This window comes from Mobula birostris, chromosome 11, assembly GCF_030028105.1.
Source record: "Mobula birostris isolate sMobBir1 chromosome 11, sMobBir1.hap1, whole genome shotgun sequence".
NCBI lineage: Eukaryota > Metazoa > Chordata > Chondrichthyes > Myliobatiformes > Myliobatidae > Mobula > Mobula birostris.
In genome coordinates, this window is record NC_092380.1 from 56,230,086 (window position 1) to 56,253,992 (window position 23,907).

Genomic DNA, 23,907 nt, shown 5'->3' on the forward strand with positions numbered 1-23,907 from the left:
CAATTCAAACCATATTTAAAAACTTTTATTTCTTCCCACAAGCTATTTTTCTTCTGACTAGTAGCCCAGGGTCTTGCTTGCTTACAATTCAGTTTTGCCAGTGAATCTGCAATAATCAATACTGTGCAATGAGAGCTGATCTCTGGAGAAATAAATAATCCTGATTTACTACCCTGTGCTGGGGGATTGAAATTTACCATTGTTATCAAAGTATGTTTGTAGCAAACTGACTGAAGGTTCATCGTGCATTAGATTCATTCTGAGACATAGGAATCCGGCTGAACAAAGACCATTATGCTGGATGTAGTAAACACATGTAAGAGTAGGATTTATGAACTTTCTGACATTATTGTTCATGTCCCATCTCTTCCAGATATATCATATGCAATCTTCTTCATGCAAGGTGTGCATAGAACCAGGGCGTTCTCCCAATCTACCATGACCTAATTTCACCATTACAGATCTCAACACTGTAAATGTGCTTTTTGAGCTATCCAATGACTGCCAATATTTTGATTTAGTATAAATTCTTCAACAGTTATTATGGTATAGCAGGAAACATGCTAAGTAATGAAATGAGGTTACTAGCAGCGGTCTTCAAGTACTTTATCTTTTCTTTGCGTCTACCCACACAAAAGCTGATACTTCTGTTCTCATGGTTAAATCAGCTGGCTATTTGAGTCACGAAGCCACCAAATCAGTTTTCCCCACCAGGCAAAAATGGAAACATGCTTACACATAAAGTACAAGACCTCAGATGTGGAGGTCCGCATGCAACAAAAAAAGGAAAAGTTTGTTTTATGCCAAGAGCTAAGTACTGCAGTAAGCAATAATTATAGAGAGCAGACCCACTCTGAACATTCTGTCTTCTCCCCTCTCCAATTGGGCCAATTATACAACAGCCTAAAAGCATGTACCACTAAGCTCAAGGACTACTTTTAATCCTGGTTATCAGACTCTTAAATAGATTTCTTATACGATAAAATGGACAGCACAATCAACCTTGTAATGATCTTGCACTTTATTGTTTACCTGCAATGCACTTTCTCTGAAGCTTTTACACTTTATTCTGCATTGTTATTGTTTTACCTTGTTCTACCTCGATGCACTGTGTAATGACTTGATCTGTACGAACAATATGCAACACAAGCTTTTCACTGTACTTGTAACGATAATAAATCAATTCTAATAAAAGGATGAGCAAAATAAAGGAAAATAATAGGGCTTAAAAAAAAGCACAGCAAAAGGATTTATAAATACATAAAGTTGGAAAATACAGAAGAAGCATCTGGTGTGCGGAGCCAATATTGCTCTCACATCAGTAGGAGGTATATGACATAATGGATGAGATAAACATACTGTGGGAAAATACTACAAAGTTTAGCACAAAAAGTAAACCAATACATAAATTGAACAATTTCAGGCTATTAGAAGTAACAAGAGACAAACTGGTGGAATCTTCCATTTTGTTTGGATACTAATATGCTATTATTGTTTCAAAGTAATTAAAGGTTAGTCACTCCAATCCCAGTGATGGGCAAGTTATTGGAAGAAGTTCCAGAGGCCAGCATACATTGTCATTTAGAAAGGCAGTGAACAGGGATTTAGCAAAATAAATAGACATTATTTGGGAAAGTAACATTAAGAACAGCTATGCAAAGCACATTTAACAACAGGGCGTGACAAGATCCAACAACCCCAGTCCCAGGTTCTTGTGGTATATGTCAACACCTGGACAAATTTAGGAGCACATTAAGAGGGTTGCGTATAATGCAAAAATTACCGGAGTTTGATAGGATAAAAGTTGTTGGGTGTAGGAGGTTATCAATGAACTGGTCATGGTAATAGGAAGTCACATGGAATTCATACGAAGAACCTGGAGGTGTGCATTTGGTTGAGCAAATAAATCTGTTCAATTTAATTACCTCATCAGGACTGAGATTCCTCTCCAAATCTCACTTTATGTGTAACTGCTAGGCCTTTCTTCACTCCTGCAAGCATCTCCTCCCACCACACAAGGGTACGGCAGCTCACCTCTTGCTGCGAATACTTAAACTTTTTCTCCTGAACACTCTACCGTCTTATTTCGCATAGGAAGGTACATACATAGTACTTACGATTCCAAACAAAAAACTGCAATGTCAATAAGTGAATTCAAGCAACGTTTCAATGTGCTCAAAGGTCACTGATTCAAAACATTGCTTGACTTACTGAATGACAGACACATGCCTTGTACTACACGAGCCTCAGTACATACCTCTTCTGTTGGATCTCACGAGGGATAAAACAACAGCCTCTTTTTCTCTTCCTTGAAACCCATCTACAGACTTAATTTCCAGCTCTGGGTACTTGCTGGAGAGTTCTTTTCTCAGGAGTTGTACCTATTTAACAAGAAATATCATTTTTCAATACAAAAAATAAACACAACTAAATTAAACTACAGCTTCTATATCTTGTGCCAAGATTCATTCTAATTTGTCTTACTTCTGTCCCACTTATCTTTCTCAAGTTATATCTCTGCTACAACATTCTCAACTTACCAGAAATGAAAACAAATTCTGCTAAACTGAGCACTTGCTTGATACTTAAAGGAAATTAAGTGAACTATGCAGCACTTCTTATACATGGAACTAGGAAGATTGGCTTAGACAAAGGAAATCCCTTAAAATTCACTTGGATAAATTGGTGCACAGGCTCTTAAATGTACTTTTTCTAAAGCTACAGAGAGTCAGAAATGCCAGCTTGGAATGAGGTTACTAGAGCTTTCAAAGCAGAAAGCATTCTGGAAACCTGATCCTCCAGTTTAAGGTGGTGCTGCTGAATCTCAGCAACTTCAGGCTACTGCCTAATGAAACAAGGAAAACAACTAACAACTAAGTCTGTAACTTCCATTTGGACTTGGAGGCATTTCAATGGGGCAGAACTGAGGCGAGGTGAGGCAACAGGATCCGTTACCTAGAGCAAGGGGGACCGGTGGTTCGATCGAATTAAGTGCTGGGTCGAATCGAGTCGGTGGGGTCCAGGTCCCAGAGCATATCAAAGCAACTGAACCTGCGTTTGGATTTAGGTGCGGGCCAGATTGAAAATGTCAGGATGTTGGGGCCCAAGGTAAGGGATGGGCTGGTTCAGTTCACTCCTTCGCACTGCACTGATCTGAGGACTCTCGTTGCGGACTTCAGTTCAGAATGCTATTTGCTTGCATTTATTGTTTGCACGATTTGTGTTTTTTTTCTCTACACTTGGATATTTGACAGTCGCTTTTATTAAATTTTTTTTAGGTTTCTTTGTTTCATGGCTGCCTGTTGGGAAACAAATCTCAAAAGTTGTTTAACGTATATATACTTTGATAATAAATGTACTTTGAACAGTGCACCTTCTCCTAGAAACCAGAACATTAAGAGGAAACCTTTGAGGAGAATCTACAACCTCTACAGAGTTAGTAAGTCAAGACATAACCCAGGTCACTGAAGACATGAAGCAGCTGCTCTTTTAGCAGCATCATGAACTTTCCCTGTAAACTAAAAAAATTACATAAAAATTGGCTACATCACCTTGTGCAGACTCGATGTTAAATGCAAACAATATCTGCCACGCATGCTGGAACATTTGGGATGTGGCCAGAGGTCTGACTCCAACCTATTTACCTGCAAGGATAGTGATGTGCAGTGGCCAATAAAGCACCATCACCCTCACAGGCAACATCTTCAAATGATAGAATTTACATTTCAGCAGTCAATAAACAAAGTAATATTTGCCAATAGATTCATACCTACACTTTGGAATTACCATCTCTATCAGAATGTCTGAATTTTTAAAATTTGATTGCTTTAATAGTATTTCAGTATTAAAAATTAAGTACCAAATACCTGTATTGCCTGTATAGAACTTCAGGGGGAAAAAAAGTCAGGCACAGTACCTGCAAATTGTATGGCGTTATGACAGCAATATCCTTCGGATAGACACCAGCCTCAGTCAGAGCTTGAATATGCTTTGCAACAATTTGAACCTCACCTAAAACAGAAGCAGCACAAGTCATGATATCACAATTAAAATCAATCAAAGAATTCATCTCATTATATTTTTGGCTTTATTTGATTGGACCTGAAGATCTTCATGTGTCAAAACAGATTCATACAATCCCATATCCACCAATACTTTAGCTTAACCCAAGAATGGAACAATCTTGCAATCAAAAATGGACATTATGTTCATTTTCCCATGCTTCTCCAAGTTCTTCTTAGGTAGACTGAGAAAACGTCTGCAAAAGGATAGAATTAAAGTGAAAATGTAGAAAGGGAGGTCAACTTTGGCAGGAGATTCAAGGACTTAGGTGCTACTGCTGAATGACCAGCCGTCAATGCTGAAATATTCCTGGATATTCCTGGATTTCGTTGTTTCAGGTGTGAAAGAATAGGAGGGGCAAGAGGGGGAGGTGTTGCATTGCTTGTCAGAGAAAATATTACAGCGGTGCTCTGGCAGAATAGTCTAGGGAGGCTATTTGGGTGGAATTGAGGAACGGGAAAGGTGTAGTGATGCTTATAGGAGTGTATTATACACCACCTAATGGGGAGCGAGAAATGGGAGGAGCAAATTTGTGAGGAGATAGCAGATATTTGCAGTAAGCACAAGGTTGTGATTGTAATTTTCCACACATTGACTGGGAGCCCATTCTGTAAAAGGGCTGGATGGTTTGGAGTTTGTAAAATGTGTGCAAGATAGTTTTTTGCAGCAATACATAGAGGTACCAACTAGAGAAGGGGCAGTGTTGGATCTCCTGTTAGGGAATGAGATAACAACAAACAACAACAGGAATTCTGCAGATGCTGGAAATTCAAGCAACACACATCAAAGTTGCTGGTCGGTCTTGGCCTGAAACGTCGACTACCTCTTCCTAGAGATGCTGCCAGGAAATGAGACAGGTCAGGTGACGGAGGTATGTGTTGGGGAGCACTTCGGGTCCAGTGATCACAATACCATCAGTTTCAATATAATTATGGAGAAGAATAGGACTGGACCCAGGGTTGAGATTTTTGATTGGAGAAAGGCTAACTTTGAGGAGATGCGAAAGGATTTAGAAGGAGTGGATTGGGACAATTTGTTTTATGGGAAGGATGCAATAGAGAAATGGAGGTCATTTAAAGGTGAAATTTTGAGAGTACAGGATCTTTATGTTCCTGTTAGGTTGAAAGGAAAGGTTAAAAGTTTGAGAGAGCCATGGTTTTCAAGGGATATTGGAAACTTGGTTCAGAAAAAGAGAGGGATCTACAATAAATATTGGCAGCTTGGAGTAAATGAGGTGCTCGAGCAATATAAAGAATGTAAAAAGAATCTTAAGAAATTAGAAAAGCTAAAAGAAGCTATGAGGCTGCTTTGGCAAGTAAGGTGAAAATAAATCCAAAGGGTTTCTACAGTTATATTAATAGCAAAAGGATAGTGAGGGATAAAATTGGTCCCTTCGAGAATCAGAGTGGACGGCTATGTGCGGAGCGAAAAGAGATGAGGGAGATTTTGAATAATTTTTTTTCTTCGGTATTCACTAAGGGGAAGGATATTAAATTGCGTAAGGTAAAGGAAACAAGAAGGGTAGTTATGGAAAGTATGATGATTAAAGAAGAGGAAGTACTGGCACTTTTAAGGAATATAAAAGTGGATAAGTCTCCGGGCCCGGACAGGATATTCCCTAGAACCTTGAGGGAAGTTAGTGTGGAAATAGCAGGGGCTCTGACAGAAATATTTCAAATGTCATTAGAAACGGGAATGGTGCCGGAGGATTGGCGTATTGCTCATGTGGTTCCATTGTTTAAAAAGGGTTCTAAGAGTAAACCTAGCAATTATCAGCCTGTGAGTTTGACATCAGTGGTGGGTAAATTGATGGAAAGTATTCTTAGAGATGGTATATATAATTATCTGGATAGACAGGGTCTGATTAGGAACAGTCAACATGGATTTGTGTGTGGATGGTCATGTTTGACAAATCTTATTGAATTTTTTGATGAGGTTACTAGGAAAGTTGACGAGGGTAAAGCGGTGGATGTTGTCTATATGGACTTCAGTAAGGCTTTTGACAAGGTTCCACATGGAAGGTTAGTTAGGAAGGTTCAATCGTTAAGCATTAATATGGAAGTAGTAAAATGGATTCAGCAGTGGCTAGATAGGAGACGCCAGAGAGTAGTGGTGGATAACTGTGTGTCAGATGGGAGGACGGTGTGTAGCGGTGTGCCTCAGGGATCTGTACTAGGTCCAATGTTGTTTGTCATATATATTAATGATCTGGATGATGGGGCGGTAAATTGGATTAGTAAGTATGCAGATGATACTAAGATAGGTGGAGTTGTGGATAATGAAGTAGGTTTTCAAAGCTTGCAGAGAGATTTAGGCCACTTAAAAGAGCGAGTTGAAAGATGGCAGATGGAGTTTAATGATAAATGTGAGGTGCTACATTTTGGTAAGACTAAACAAAATAGGACATACATGGTAAATGGTAGGGCATTGAAGAATGCAGTACAACAGAGGGATCTAGGAATAATGGTGCATAGTTCCCTGAAGGTGGAATCTCATGTGGATAGGGTGGTGAAGAAAGCTTTTGGTATTGCCGGCTTTTATCAATCAGAGCATTGAGTATAGGAGCTGGGATGTAATGCTGAAATTGTATAAGGCATTGGTGAGGCCAAATTTGGAGTACAGGTTTCCCCCGCCATCCGAAGGTAGAGCATTCCTATGAAACGGTTCGTAAGCCGAAATATCATAAAGCGAAGAAGCAATTACCATTTATTTATATGGGAAAATTTTGTGAGCGTTCGCAGACCCAAAAATAACCTACCAAATCATGCCAAATAACACATAAAACCTAAAATAACAGTAACATATAGTAAAAGCAGGAATGATATGATAAATACACAGCCTATATAAAGTAGAAATACTTTTCCACAATCATTACTGAACTGTTCTCCGGAGTGAAAATCTCACACAAGCGCTGTTGGCAAAAACACGCGCAAGCGCTCTCCAGTAACCTTTAAGCTATGAAGCTGCCAAATCATACCAGATAACACGTAAAAATATACAGCCGATATAAAGTAGAAATATTGTATTACAGTGTAGTATCATTTATGGGAATTGGGACAGTGCCGAGCACACTGATGATGGTATGTTAGACTGAGTTGTCAGAGTTTGGGTGGTGCAGTGGCGCCCCAACCTCCAGGCTGCTGAGCGATACATTGCCGCGAAGAACACAGGGGTCCAGCGGTAGCCAGGATGTACACAGCACATCTTTAAGAAAAAAGCCAAAACAAACGTGCTAATTAATTAGTGCTGCCCGTAATTGTCGGCCCAGATCAGTGCCGATTTCTGATTGCGTCGTCTCTGATCTGGGCCAACAATTACATGTCGGTGGAACCTACTTAATTAGCATGTTTATTTCGGCTTTATTCTTAAAGATGTGCTGTATGCCTCCCAGCTACCTTTGCATTATCCGTGAATCAGTATCTGTCCGTGGCCTGGGGTTTGGGGTGGTGGGACACTAGGGTGTCATCTCGTCGCCTATTTCCATTAGAGCAGGCAGCTCATCTTCTTCTATCTCTGCCTGTCTCGAGGTCGAAGGTGGAGGTTCGTCGTCCGCTGTGGCTGATGTGGAAGGCTTGCTTGACTGCTGAGCCTCGCGTATTTTTCTATCACACAGTTCTTTAATAAGGACTCAAACCATCCTGCAAATATCCCCTAAACCGACGTACCCTTTCAAAATTAAAGTCGTACTTTATCATTACTCATTCGGTTTCGGTTGTTATCCTTTTCTCTTCCAATTGCATCAGCTCTTCATCTGTCAGTTCTTGGTGATGGGACGCCAAAACCTCTTCAACATCATCTTCGTCAACTTCCACAAGCGAAACTCACGTTGTCCTTACTTTGTTCACCACGATCAAAATGCTTAATTATGTCTAGTTTTACCGTAAGTGTAACACCCTTACAAGCTCTTTCAGGCTTTTCCGATACCATAGAACTCATCTTGCAAATGGCTGCTCACAGGCTCGTGTTTAAGCAATGCTGGCAAGAATCCGGGGAACAGCTGCTGCTCGGGGCGCGCTGCTTTTTTATCACGCCCTGAATTTTTTTTTCGTAACAGTGAAAACACCTTCTGAAAGTGAAAACAGGGTACTAATGTAGGTCTTTCGTAACAGTGAGGTTTTGTAAAGCGAACGTTCGAAAAGTGGGGGACACCTGTATTGTGTACAGTACTGGTCACCGAATTATAAGAAAGATGTCAATAAAACTGAGAGACTACAGAGGAGAATTACTAAAATGTTGCCTGGGTTTCATCTCCTAAGTTACAGAGAAAGGTTGAACAAGTTAGGTCTTTATTCTTTGGAGCGTAGAAGGTTGAGGGGGGACTTGATAGAGGTATTTAAAATTATGAGGGGGATAGATAGAGTTGACGTGAGTAGGCTTTTTCCATTGAGAGTGGGGGAGATTCAAACAAGAGGACATGAGTTGAGTATTAAAGGGCAACATGAGGTAACATGAGGGGGAACTTCTTTACTCAGAGAGTGATAACTGTGTGGAACGAGCTTCCAGCAGAAGTAGTTGAGGCAGGTTTGATGTTGTCATTTAAAGTTAAATTGGATAGCTATATGGACAGGAAAGGAATGGAGGGTTATGGGCTGAGTGCAGGTCGGTGGGACTAGGTGAGAGTAAGAGTTCGGCACGGACTCCAAGGGCCGAGATGGCCTGTTTCCGTGCTGTAATTGTTATATGGTTATATGGTTATAAATAATTAAATATGGAATGCCCATGATTAAATATGTGGCATAAATATCTTGCAAACTGGAGAAAACAATTGAGATGTGAAAGACCATAACAATAGGAAGTTTAGAAAAAATGAGAAAATAGAAGAATCAAAACTGAGGGCCTGTTTAACTGGAAGGCAATGTAGATCAGTGAAGATTGCAGAGCGGTCGAAGTTGATGAGAATGGATGGATTAGCTATGTCATTGTGGTAAGAGGGATATTGCTACTACAATATTTGTGCATGCTTCATTGGATAGATTCAAATATTGGAAGAGCACCTTCAAGGAATGGAAAGCTCAAGTTCAAGTTTAATTATCATTCAACTATACATGAATACAGTCAAACAAAACACCATCCCTCCGGGGCCAAGATGAAAAACCCAATACCAACAATCATACATAACACAAGGCACATATAACAGATAACATACAGTAACACAAAAAAAATATAGCCCAAGTTCCTGACTGACATGCTTGTAAATTGATGGTGTACTGGTGTTATCGACAAGAACATGCAGATCTCAGCAGTCCTCAGTTAACCGGAGGCGGTGTAATGTGGCGTCCATGGACACAATCCAGACTGTCATTCTACCATTTGAACACTGAAGGGCAGCACCGAGGGAAGGGGCAAGTGCCAACCCAGCTTGGATGCCACAGTACCCCACCTCCAGTACCTCCGCTCCTGGAGTGCTGCAACAGGCAAGCCTGCAGCTTGAGGCCTAGTCCTTGCTATGACCCAAGGCCACGCAGCTCCCCCGCCTTCTGTCTCACCAATTATCAAGGGAAATGGACTTATCAATGCCCAACAGGGTCTTATGATCACAGGAGAAATGTCTAAGGTAATCATTTGTTGCTAGAAAAAGGAGTTTCAAGACTGTGAAGTACAAAGGGCTGATCTGTTTAGCAGAAAAATAATGATGGCAAATTTGAAAAGATTAATACTCAAAGTGAACAAACGATATTAAACAATACAAGAGCAAGGAAAAGCAAGTTGGTCAACAGATTAACATGAAAAGGTCATCATGCATAAGAAATGCACTTGCTAGAAAGGAGAGATTACAGAAGCTGTAATTTGCAAAGGATCTGCTGCCTGAAGGTTAAAAACCAAAGTCAGCAAGTCCAGATGTCAAGACCCAAAGGCTGAAGCCAAGGACTAGTAGTCAGAAGCTTGGAGGGTTTGTGTGTGTGCGTGTGAGTGTGTTTTTTAGTTAGATAGTGAGTGGGAATTAAGCTCGCTTTGCTGTTGCTGATTTGTTTTGTTTTGTTTGTGCTGTTTAACTGAACGTGGTGGGTGTGCTATGTTGGCACCGAATATGTGGCAACACTTATGGGCTGCCCCAGCACATCCAAACACAAACAATGCATTTCACTGTATGTTTCGATGTACAAGTGATAGATAAATGCATCGGAATCTGATTTTGACACCTCAACACAATCAGGACCAGAATCTTCACTGCTGGATTTCCTGCTGCCATAGAGGTCTGCTTAAAATGACTTGCAGCAGTTTAAATCAAAGCAAAGATCCAGAAGTTAGAAAAGAGCTAGATATGGAATTCAGGGCAAATCAAGTTTGTAAAATGATGTTTTCAAGTCCCAAAACCAAATATCTTGCTGGCAAACATACAGTCTCTGGAAAATAAAATTGGCGATCTCAGAGCTAGGGTGCTGTATTAAAAGGATGTTAGAATCGCATGCATCCTTTATTTTATGGAATCTTGGTTAACCCCTTCCGTGCCAAATGCAGTGATTCGAATAGACGGGTTCACAATACATCGTCAAGATAGGTCAGTCAATTCTCTTAAAAGCAGCGGTGGAGGTGTATGGCTCACGACCAACTCCTTGTGGTGTACTATTGTGTCAGTGACATCATTCCAATGTTGCTCACCAGACTCAAATGCCTCATAATTAAATGCCAGCCATTTTACCTGCTCCAGCAGATTTCAGTGATCATTTTGGTAGTAGTGTACATTCTACTTCAAGCTAATGTCAAACAGGCTCTAGATGAACTGAGCGATGTAATCAACAGGCATGAAACAGCATATCATGATGCCTTCCCCATAATTTTGGGAGATTTTAACCAGGCAAGTTTGACAATGTCACTAAATAATTATTATCAACAAATCACCTCTAGTACCATAGAAAGTAACACTGGACCATTGTTATACTAAGATCAAGAATGCCTACCGTGCTATTGCACGCCCACACTTCACAAATTCTGATCACCTGGCTGTAGTTCTACTCCCTAAGTACAGGCCCAGATTGCAGTCTGCAGCTCCAGTAGTGAGGACCAAAGGTATGGTCAAGGGAAGCATAGGCGCGCTTACAGGACTGCTTTGAATCAGTGGACTGGACTGATTTCAGGGAGTCATCTTCAAGCCTAGATGAGTATGCCACAATTGTCACTGACATAATTAAAATCTGTGTGGGTGAGTATATGCCGATGAAAACTTATTATACATTCCCAAAACCAAAAGCCGTGGATGAACCAGACAGTTTGTAGTCTGCTGAGAGCTAGATCTGTGGCAATTAAGTTCGGCAATCGAAGTCTGTATAAGAAAACCAGATATGACTTGCGGATGGCTATTTCAAGAGCCAAGAAACAATTCTGGGAGAGGTTAGAGGTGACATCGAATGCACGTCAACTCTGGTAGGGTTTGTACGCCATTACTTCCCACAAAGCAAAACCCAACATCATGAATAGCAGTGATGCTTCCCTACCAGACAAGCTCAATGCCTTTTATGTTCGCTTTGAAAGGGAGAATAAAACCACAGCTATGCGGATCCCTGCAGCATCTGACGACCCAGTGATCTCTGTCTCGGAGGCTGAAGTAGTCAGGCTGTATTTCAAGAGGGTGAATCCTTACAAGATGGCAGCACCTGATACAGTACCTGGTAAGGCTCTGAAAACTTGTGCCAACCAACTGGCAGGGGTGATCAAAGACATTTTCAGTCTCTCACTGCTACAGTCGGAAGTTTCCACCTGCTTCAAAAGGGCAACAATTATACTAGTGCCCAAGAAGAGCAGCATGAGCTGCCTCAACAACTATCATTCAGTAGCACTCATACCTATGGTGATGCAATGCTCTTGAGTGGTTGATCATGGCTAACATCAACACCTGTCTCAGGACGGACCTGGACCCACTGTAATTTCCCAATGCCACAATAGGTCTCCAGCAGACATAATCTCAATGGCTCAATCAAAACTGGTGCACCTGAGGCGTCTATGCTTAGTCTACTCTCTCTATACCCATGAGTCTATGGCTAGGCACAGCTCAAATACCATCTATAAATTTGCTGATGATACAGCCATTGTTGGCAGAATTTCAGATGGTGACGGAAGGGTGTACAGGAGCGAGATATACCAGTTACTAGAGTGACGTCGCAGCAACAACTTGGCACTCACCGTCATCAAGGCCAAAAAACTGAATGTGGACTTCAGGAAGGGTAAGATGAGGGAACAGAAACCATCCTCAAAGAGGGTTCGGAAGTAGAGAGAGTGAAGAATTTCAATTTCCTGGGTGTCAATATCTCTGAGGACCTAACCTGGACACAACATGTTGATGCAGCTATAAAGAAGGCAAGACAGCAGCTATATTTCATTAGGAGTTTGAGGAGATTTTGTTTGTTAACTAAAACACTCAAAAACCTCTGCAAATATACCATGGAGAGCATTCTAACTGGTTGCATCACTGTTTGGCATGGGGAGGCTTCTGCACAGGACTGAAATAAGTTGCAGAAATTTGTAAAATTAGTAAGCTCTATCATAGAAACATAGAAAACCTACAGCACAATACAGGCCCTTCGGCCCACAAAGTTGTGCCGAACATGTCCCTACCTTAGAAATTACTAGGCTTACCCATAGCCCTCTATTTTTCTAAGCTCCATGTACCTATCCAGAAGTCTCTTAAAAGACCCTATTGTATCCGCCTCCACCACCGTTGCTGGCAGCCCATTCCACGCACTCACCACTCTCTGCATTAAAAAACTTAACCCTGGCATCTCCTCCGTACCTACTCCCCAGCACCTTAAACCTGTGCCCTCTTCTGGCAGCCATTTCAGCCCTGGGAAAAAGCACTATCCACACAATCAATGCCTCTCATCATCTTATACACCTCTATCAGGTCACCTCTCATCCTCCGTCGCTCCAAGGAGAAAAGGCCGAGTTCACTCAACCTGTTTTCATAACGCATGCTCCCCAATCCAGGCAACATCCTTGTAAATCTCCTCTGCACCCTTTCTATGGTTTCCACATCCTTCCTGTAGTGAGGCGACCAGAACCGAGCACAGTACTCCAAGTGGGGTCTGACCAGGGTCCTTTATAGCTGCAACATTACCTCTCGGATCCTGAATTCAATTCCACAATTGATGAAGACCAATACACCGTATGCCTTCTTAACCAGAGTCAACCTGCGCAGCTGCTTTGAGCGTCCTATGGACGCGGACCCCAAGATCCCTCTGATCCTCCACACTGTCAAGAGTTTTACCATTAATACTATATTCTGCCATCATATTTCACCTACTAAAATGAACCACTTCACACTTATCTGGGTTGAACTCCATCTGCCACTTCTCAGCCCAGTTTTGCATCCTATCAATGTCCTGCTGTAACCTCTGACAGCCCTCCACACTATCCACAACACCCCCAACCTTTGTGTCATCAACAGACTTACTAACCCATCCCTCCACTTCCTCATCCAGGTCATTTATAAAAATCACGAAGAGTAAGGGTCCCAGAACAGATCCCTGAGGCACACCACTGATCACCAACCTCCATGCAGAATATGACCCGTCTACAACCACTCTTTGCCTTCTGTGGGCAAACCAGTTCTGAATCCACAAAGCAATTTCCCCTTGAAAGCCTCCTTACTTTCTCAATAAGCCTTGCATGGGGTACCTTATCAAATGCCTTGCTGAAATCCATATACACTACATCCACTGCTCTTCCTTCATCAATGTGTTTAGTCACATCCTCAAACAATTCAATCAGGCTCGTAAGGCACGACCTGCCCTTGACAAAGCCATGCTGACTATTTCTAATCATATTATACCTCTCCAAATATTCATAAATCTTGCCTCTCAGGATCTTCTCCATCAACTTACCAACCACTGAAGTAAGACTCACTGGTCTATAATTTCCTGGGCTATCTCTACTCCCTTTCTTGAATAAGGGAACAATATCCACAATCCTCCAATCCTCCGAGACCTCTCCCGTCCCCATTGATGATGCAAAGATCATCGCCAGAGGCTCAGCAATCTCCTCCCTTGCCTCCGACAGTAGCCTGGGGTACATCTCATTCGGTCCTGGCGACTTGTCCAACTTGATGTTTTTCAAAAGCTCCAGCACATCCTCTTTCTTAATAGCTACATGCTCAAGCTTTTCAGTCTGCTGCAAGTCATCCCTGCAATCGCCAACACACATCAAAGTTGCTGGTGAACGGAGCAGGCCAGGCAGCATCTCTACAGTCGACGTTTCAGGCCGAGACCCTTCGTCAGGACTAACTGAAAGAAGAGCTAGTTAAGAGATTTGAAAGTGGTGGGGGGGAGATCCAAAGTGATAGGAGAAGACAGGAGGGGGAGGGATGGAGCCAAGAGCTGGACAGCTGATTGGCGAAAGGGATATGAGAGGATCATGGGAGAAGAGGCCCAGAGAGAAAGAAAAGGAGGAAGGGGGGAAAACCCAGAGGATGGGCAAGGGGTATAGTCAGAGGGACAGAGGGAGAAAAAGGAGAGAGAGAGAGAGAGAGAAAGAATGTGTGTCTATATATAAATAACGGATGGAGTACGATGGGGAGGTGGGGCATTAGCGGAAGTTTGAGAAGTCAATGTTCATGCCATCAGGTTGGAGGCTACCCAGACAGAATATAAGGTGTTGTTCCTCCAACCTGAGTGTGGCTTCATCTTTACAGTAGAGGAGGCCGTGCATAGACATATCAGAATGGGAATTAGACGTAGAATTAAAATGTGTGGCCACTGGGAGATCCTGCTTTCCCTGGCGGACAGAGCGTAGGTGTTCAGCGAAACAATCGCCCAGTCTGCATTGGGTCTCGCCAATATATAGAAGGCCACATTGGGAGCACCGGACGCAGTATATCACCCCAGCCGACTCACAGGTGAAGTGTCGCCTCACTTGGAAGGACTGTCTGGAGCCCTGAATGGTGGTAAGGGAGGAAGTGTAAGGGCATGTGTAGCACTTATTTCGCTTACAAGGATAAGTGCCAGGAGAGAGATCGGTGGGGAGGGATGGGGGGGACGAATGGACAAGGGAGTCGCGTAGGGAGCGATCCCTGCGGAAAGAAGAGGTGGGGGGAGGGAAAGATGTGCTTAATGGTGGGATTCTGTTGGAGATGGCGAAAGTTACGGAGAATAATATGTTGGACCCGGAGGCTGGTGAGGTGGTAGGTGGCAGGAGGATGGAGTGAGAGCAGATGTGTGTGAAATGGGGGAGATGCGTTTGAGAAACATATTATTCTCCGTAACTTCTGCCACCTCCAACGGGATCCCACCACTAAGCATATCTTTCCCTCCCGCCCCCGCTTTCCGCAGGGATCGCTCCCTACGCGACTCCCTTGTCCATTTGTCCCCCCCCTCCCTCCCCACCGATCTCCCTCCTGGCACTTATCCTTGTAAGCAGAACAAGTGCTACACATGCCCTTACACTTCCTCCCTTACCACCATTCAGGGCCCCAGACAGTCCCTCCAGGTGAGGCGACATTTCACCTGTGAGACGGCTGGGGTGATATACTGCATCCGGTGCTCCCGATGTGGCCTTCTATATATTGGCGAGACCTGACGCAAACTGGGAGATATTTTCACTGAACACCTATGCTCTGTCCGCCAGAGAAAGCAGGATCTCTCAGTGGCCACACATTTTAGTTCCACGTCCCATTCCCATTCTGATATGTCTATCTATGGCCTCCTCTACTGTAAAGATGAAGCCACACTCAGATTGGAGGAACAAACCTTATATTCCGTCTGGGTAGCCTCCAACCTGATGGCATGAACATTGACGTCTCAAACTTCTGCTAATGCCCCACCTCTCCCTCGTACCCCATCCGTTATTTATTTATATACACACATTCTTTCTCTCTCTCTCCTTTTTCTCCCTCTGTCCCTCTCACTATACCCTTGCCCATCCTCTGGGTTTTTCCCCCCCTCTCCCTTTTCTTTCTCACTGGGCCTCCTGTCCCATGATCCTCTCATATCCCTTTTGCCAATCAACTGTCCAGCTCTTGGCTCCATCCCTCCCCCTCCTGTCTTCTCCTATCATTTTGGATCTCCCCCTCTCCCCCTCCCACTTTCAAATCTCTTACTAGCTCTTCTTTCAGTTAGTCCTGATGAAGGGTCTCGGCTCGAAATGTCGACTGTACCTCTTCCTAGAGATGCTGCCTGGCCTGCTGCGTTCACCAGCAACCTTGTGTGTTGCTTGAATTTCCAGCATCTGCAGAATGCTTCTTGACTACAATCACCAAGATCCTTTTCCATGGTGAATACTGAATTAAAGTATTCATTAAGTACCTCTGCTATTTCCTCCAGTTCCAGACACACTTTTCCACTGTCACACTTGATAGGTCCTATTCTTTCACGTCTTATCCTCTTGCTCTTCACATACTCGTAGAATGCCTTGGGGTTTTCCTTAATCCTGCCCACCAAGGCCTTCTCATGGCCCCTTCTGGATCTCCTAATTTCCTTCTTAAGCTCCTTCCTGTTAGCCTTATAATCTTCTAGATCTCTAACATTACCTAGCTCTCTGAACCTTTCGTAAGCTTTTCTTTTCTTTTTGACTAGATTTACTACAGCCTTTGTACACCACGGTTCCTGTACCCTACCATAACTTCCCTGTCTCATTGGAATGTACCTATGCAGAACTCCACACAAATATCCCCCGAACATTTGCCACATTTCTTCTGTACCTTTCCCTGAGAACATCTGTTCCCAATTTAAGCTTCCAAGTTCCTGCCTGATAGCCTCATAATTCCCCTTACTCCAATTAAACGCTTTCTAATTTGTCTGTTCCTATCTCTCTCTCTAATGCTATTGTAAAGGAGATAGAATTATGATCATTATCTCCAAAATGCTTTCCCACTGGGAGATCTGACACCTGATCAGGTTCATTTCCCAATACCAAATCAAGTACAGTCTCTCCTCTTGTAGGCTTATCTACATATTGTGTCAAGAAGCCTTCCTGAACATGTCTAACAAACTCCACGCCATCTAAACCCCTTGCTCTAGGGAGATGCCAATCGATATTTGGGAAATTAAAATCTCCCACCACGACAGCTCTGTTATTAATACACCTTTCCAGGATCTATTTCCCTATCTGCTCCTCGATATCCCTGTTACTATTGGGTGGCCTATAAAAACACCCAGTAGAGTTATTGACCCCTTCCTGTTCCTAACCTCCACCCACAGAGACTCAGTAGACAATCCCTCCATGACGTCCACCTTTTCTGCAGCCGTGACACTATCTCTGATCAACAGTGCCACGCCCCCACCTCTTTTGTCTCCCTCCCTGTCTTTTCTGAAACATCTAAAACCTGGCACTGGAATAAAACCATTGAAAGGGGGTGAGATTAAATGGATTCCTGTCCCTGAGCCATCCAAGTCTCTGTAATGGCCACCACATCATAGCTCCAAGTACTGATCAACTCTCTAAGCTCATCCACTTTGTTCACAATACTCCTTGCATTAAAATAGACAAATCTCAAACCATCGGTCTGAGCACATCCCTTCTCTATCACCTGCGTATCCTCCTTCACACACTGTCTCCAAGCTTTCTCTATTTATGAGCCAACCGCCTCTTCCCCAAACTCTTCACTTCAGTTCCCACCCCCCAGCAATTCTAGTTTAAACTCTTCCCAGTAGTCTTAGCAAACCTCCCCACCAGGATATTGGTCCCCCTGGGATTCAAGTGCAACCCGTCCTTTTTGTACAGGTCACACCTGCCCCAAAAGAGGTCCCAATGATCCAGAAATCTGAATCATGGATACTAGCCTCCGTAGTATCTTCAAGGAGCAGTGCCTTAGGAAGGCAGCATCTGTTATTAAGGGCCCCACCACCCAAAAGATGCACTCTTCACATTGTTACCATCAGGAGGGAGCTACAGAAACCTGAAGGTACACACTCAGCGATTTAGAAACAGCTTCTTTCCCTCTGCTATCCAATTTCTAAATGAACATTGAACTCATGAACACTACCTCACTACGTTTTTACCTCTGTTTTTTTCACTACTTATTTTAACTTAACTCTTTAATAGTCGCATTTATACTCAATATAACTCAGCCATTTTCCCTATATTTATCATGTGTTTCATTGTACCGCTGCTGTAAATTTAACAAATTTCACGACATATGCCAGTGATGTTAAATCTGACTCTGATTACAAAGGGGTCAAATCATAGGATATAATTTTACAGGACAACAGAATAGTTACAACACTAAAGAAAGCATTCAATCTACACAGTCTACGTCAGAGCAATTCACATAGATATACTCCAGTCTTCTCTCCTTGGCCCTGCATTTCCCCTTTCTCAATCGAGATAGTTATCCAGATTCCCTGAGACCACTAAAAATGAATTTTCCTCCACCACTATTCATAGCTGTGCTTTGCAGAACCCAACCAATCACTGTGCCAACTATCTCTGCTCTAGGTCCCTTATTTCTTGACCCCACTGCCAATGAGAAGTATTTCCAGACCAGATAACTGATCACCGCATAATAGGGGAAAAATAAAACCATTGAAAGGGTGTGAGATTAAATAGATTTCTCATTGAACAAACTAGTGTGGACTAAATATGCCAAGTATTTGTGTTCTGTGCTGTAATAAATATTCAGGAACTTAGCATGTAGGCAATTACAAATTCAAAGTCAAAATGGCACACAAGAGATTTTAGCTTGCGTGCATTAACTAACAAAATTGCAGTGTGAAGCAATTTCTCTTCCAAGAAAATTATCTCCATTTATGGCAAAAAAATCTAAACTCTGTGAATATACCTAACCTCATCCCAATTAATCATACGGTACCCTTATTTCCTTTAGATTGTTCATCTTCTTCATCAATTTCAAGCAGACCACATCCTGCGGTATCAATTAGAAGCAATGGAATCATCGTTTCTTCCGTGGAAACAACCCCTGGCAGATCCCTAAGAATTATAAAAACAGCAGTTAATGGAAAAGTAAAACTACTGCTGTGTATAAGTAAGGAACAATCCATCAAAAAACTTGCATTGCTGTAACAGACAAATCAGCCCACACAGCAAAGTCAATAAACATGATTAATTGGAGTGCGCATCTGAGTGGATGGGATCTCCTTTACAATAATTACTATTACAACATTTTGCCAGGACACAATTAATTTCTGTGTAACTTGATGTCTTTATTAGCCTTTGACACTTGGAAAAAATAAATACTATTTTATCCCACCTCCCTCCTACTCCTCGGCTCGTCACCTTGCCTGCTCACATAATTATTTTCATGGGATCGAATTCAGTATTTTAATAGTCATGCATTAATGAAAACCAATTTACAAACCTTGTTCACTTTTGTTTATGTGCAGAGATACACAGAAAAAAATATACGAGAGCAATGAACTTAAAAAGATGTGTTTTTTTTCTCATTTAAATTAGGTAGAATTGGGATTTGGGTTCTGTTTTTCTTTAAAGACAGGATTGCAGATGAAAGGTTACATCCATTCTAAGCACAGCAGTTGTAAAAGATAATCCAAGTACAGTCAATACCCATTGTTCCTGGTATTAAAAAAAAATGGCACAATATTCACAAATCAGAAACCAAGCTTTGATTTTAAGCCTACAACAGAACAGATATGGTGCCAGTGGAAGTTAATTTGTGTGCTCACAAGCACATTATTCAGCCCTTTTAAGCTTGCTCCATCATGATTAAATCATAGTTGCTATTTACAACTCCATCTTTGTCCTATATCCCATACAGCACAGAAGTCATTCTTAGATTTGCTATTTAAATAGCATACACAATCTAACAAACAAGTCATTAATTTCAAGTACTCTTGGCATGACAAGGTGCTTTCCAGCTTCACTGCTAAGTGGTCTACTTCTATTTCAAAGGTTGCTCTGCCCTGGTTTACCCTACCAGAATTCCAGTGCTCCAAATCCAATTACCAGCCAATCTAATTCCTTTATCATTTTAAACACGGATGCAAGTTCAATCTCCTAACTTAGAACACAAATTGGGTTAAACATCCGTACCTTGTATATTTTCCGTAATTTGATCTTCTATACTTTCCAAAATCAATAAGTCTTTCCAGAGCTAAAAACAAATACGGTACCTCTGATTGGTCTAACCAAGATTCAAATGCTGAAACATCAGTTTTGTAAATAATAAATTCCAATCTTCTTTAAATAAAGCCAAACATTTTCCCGCTAGTCCTTCTAATTAGAACCTTGTGAATACCTTATTAAATGCAAAAGCTAACACAGCATTCCATGTATTGTTTCATCTCTTCCCTTTGCACAATCTTGGCACCCAAGCCTTCTTTCCAGGTGAATTCACTTACACTTCTTCCAAATTAGTCCACTGCATCATTTGACCACATATAGAAATATCAAATGTAGATTAGGTTGCTGCTATGCAGTCTACAAGTGTGACTTTGAGCTTTCAATTGCCTGTCACTTAATTTCCCATCACATTCAGTCTCAAAAGAAGAAACCCAGCACAAGCATGATGAACAACACTTCGTCTTTCATCCAGACATCTTGTAGCCCTGGGGACTCAACACTGAATTCAGCAGTTTTGGACAATCAGACTTCCCAGTTTGTGTCAGAATAGACCTGTTCTGATGGAAGGACAATACCCTGTGATGTTAACTCAATTTTGTTCTCTCCAGAGTTGCTATCTTACCTGATGAGTATGTCTGTCATTCTCTTTTATTTCAAAATCTCAATAATTGCTGCTCTACATTTCACAATTCCAACATTGTACTTTTCTCTCTATCCTCATTATCGTCTTCCGCTTAAACCTCCAAAATGATTACTTGTGACAATAAGCCCTCATTGTTCATCTCACAGAATACCTACACAATTTCTGTCATCTAGAATTCACATTTACACACAACATAAGAGGCCATTCTACTTAAGGGTCTATACTTGCTCCCAGAGAAATCCCCTTATCTGCTTGCAACCTACCCTCTCACACCTACCCTGCAGGCAACTTGCCATTTACAACAGCTAATTAATCTACCGGCCAATAAGTCTTTGGGAAAGGCGAGTAAACCAGAATACCTGAAGGAAATCCCAAAACCACTCACATTCTGTTCATCCTTTTGTGTGTCATTTCAGGTATTATATTTATCACCCTAGGACAGGGGTTGCAGCAGTCCAGGAACCCTTGCTTAATGGTATTGGTTCACGGCATAAAAGGGTTGGGAAGTCCTGCCCCGGGAGATTGCCATTTTTATTTTTCCTCCTGCTTTTTTTGGATTATTAAAGCTTTATCTCAAGCACTTTCCAGTTCTGGTGAAAGCCATTATTTTGAAACATTAATTTTTTCTCTCTCTCTCTGCAGATGTCCCCCAAGCTGTTAAGTGTATCAAGCATTTTCTCATCTTTCTTCTTACAATTGAAGCTACTTGTAAGGTGGGTTTAAAGGGCCTGATCTGGAAAACATGACATAAGAGATCTCTAATAATCATTGTAGACATCAAGTTGTTTCTATACTACAAAACTTCAATCCTAAATCTTCCCACACTAAAAATAACATACAGTCTGTTAGTATGCCTCAATTCAATTGTCAATGCTTGGGAGTAAAAGGCAAAAGGCAGCATGACTGGATGAATATTGCTCGTATGTGGGTGACTGCACAACTGCCTGGTGCCTTTCACTTCAGCACAGACCCTTACTCATTGACCTGAAAATGCAGTGTCATCTTCCAACAGAACCTGTAGCATTACTATTGGGTATGGCAGACTTTGTATTTAAGATCAAAGTATGAGATGTTACAATTTCATAGAAGGAAGAGGAGAGCAATATAAACTGTGATATATTTGTAAAAAGAGTAAAGAAGCAAAAGGATCTTTATTGAAGGGGTGAAAGCTAGAAGAGAGAGGTATGGGGAGAGTACCATTTGAAAAAAGTGTTTGAAGAGAAAAAATAAGATACATGATTTAAAAAGGCAATGAAATGATGTTAAGCACTAAAATACGTATAAACACTCTTCTGGGAATAGTACTATCAGGAAAAAATCATGGGTTCGGGTGGAAAGTGGAGTGGTGGGATTGAGGAGGAGGGTTGTATTGGTGCTGCAATTTTTTTTTAAAAATGGGGTTTTGGTCATCTGTAGTAATGGAAATAGGCAGAATTGTTATTTTTTAAAAACTGGTAGAGAAAAAGAGACAGATCTGATAAATTATTTCAAATCAATGAATTATTTTGATAAACATGAGAAATTCTGCAGATGCTGGAAGTCCACAGCAATAAACAAAAAATGCTGGAGGAACCCAGCAGGTAAGGTAGCATCTATGGAATTGAATAAGTAGTTGTTGTTTTGGGCTGAGACCCTTTTTCAGGACTGGAATGAAAGGAAAAAAGTTGTGGTTTGAGGCTAAAGATAAAAATTGACCAGCTGAAGAACCAAGGAAAACCTTTTCTTCTTAATTCAAAGGGAGCATCTGTGACTGGGAATGCACTCCACGGAAGGGTTGAGGAAGCAGATTCAAACGTAATTTTCAAAAGAAAATTGAAAAACAAGTTTCAAAGTAATTGGTAAATAAGCAGGACAGTAGGATATTTCAATATCTCACATACATGATGAGCCAAATAGGCTTCTGTGCTACGACTTTGTGCTTCATCATTCAAAGACACTATTAACATAAAATATGCCATGTAAAACTTTACGATCATTGCTTTGAGTACACAAAATATTGTTCTTACTACAAAATAATCTTAAGACTCAGTGCTAATACTCTGGTCAAAAGGCCCAAGAAGCCTATTTTTTTCCTTGCACTTTTGGATTATTTATCTTGAAACATCATAACCGCCTGATCTAGCTGCAAGTACTTGCATAAGTGTGCAGATCACTTACTTTCTATTCCCAGCTTTCTAGCATCAAATGTGGGTTCACTAAACATTGATAACAAATCACCTGCTATTTGTCCTCTTTTACTATTCATAGCTCTCAATCCATCTTTTTTTTAATCTGCCTTAATGCCATATTCTTCTGCCTTAAGGAACTATTCTTTATTATTTACTTTTCTAGCCCACTTGACACTTCTTACCTCTTATCTGCAGGTTTAATAATAAAATGTTATTCATGTTACCGACTATCTTGCTGACTAACGTGCAATCTCAGAGCCAGGGTGCTGAATCAGAGGGACATTGGGACCACGTAGTCCTTTGTTTCACGAAATCCTGGTTAACCCCTTCTGTACCGGCTGCAGTGATCCAGATCAACAGGTTTACTATACACCATCAGGATAGATCTATAGAGTCTCTCAAAAGCAGAGGTGGAGGAGTATGCCTCATGACCAACTCTTCTTGTTGCATAAATATATCAGTGCTGTCCCAATTCTGTTCACTAAACCTGGAATATCTAGCAGTAAAGTGCCATCTTTTTTACCTACCACAGGAGTTCTCTGGGGTCATTTTGGTAGCAGTTTATATTCCACCTCAGGCCAATGTCAAGCAGGCCTTAGATGATCTGAGTAATGGGATCAACGTGCATGAAACAGCATACCCTAACGCCTTCACTATCGTTTTGGGAGATTTTAACCAGGCCAGTTTGACATTACTTCCTACAAAGCGAAACCCAATAGCATGAATGGCTGTGATGTTTCACTACCAGATGAACTCAATACCTTTTATGCACGCTTTGAAAGGGAGAACACAACTACAGCTGTGAAGATCCCCGCTGCACCTGATGACCCTGTGATCTCTGTCTCAGAGGCCTATGTTAGGCTGTTTTTAAAGAGAGTGTACCTTCGCAAGGTGGAAAGTCCTGATGGATTACCCGGTAAGGCTCTGAAAACCTATGCCAACCAACTAGCAGGAGTGTTCAAAGACATTTTCAACCTCTCACTGCAACCAGCAGAAGTTCCCACTTGCTTAAAAAAGGCAACAATTATATCAGTGCCTAAGAAGAATAATGTGGGCTGCCTTAATGACCAG

At 41.7% G+C, this 23,907-nt stretch overlaps 1 protein-coding gene across 1 annotated transcript in view; it reads right to left on the bottom strand.

Moving 5' to 3' along the window:
* Nucleotides 1–23,907, bottom strand: part of ighmbp2 (immunoglobulin mu DNA binding protein 2) — an 86,279-nt gene that overhangs the window by 9,136 nt on the left and 53,236 nt on the right. The window contains exons 12-14 of the mRNA XM_072272259.1: nucleotides 18,797–18,915; nucleotides 3,917–4,011; nucleotides 2,258–2,381 (exon numbers count right to left, since the gene is read on the bottom strand). Coding sequence (XP_072128360.1) covers nucleotides 2,258–2,381; nucleotides 3,917–4,011; nucleotides 18,797–18,915 — 338 coding nt within the window. The remainder of the gene's footprint in view (nucleotides 1–2,257; nucleotides 2,382–3,916; nucleotides 4,012–18,796; nucleotides 18,916–23,907) is intronic.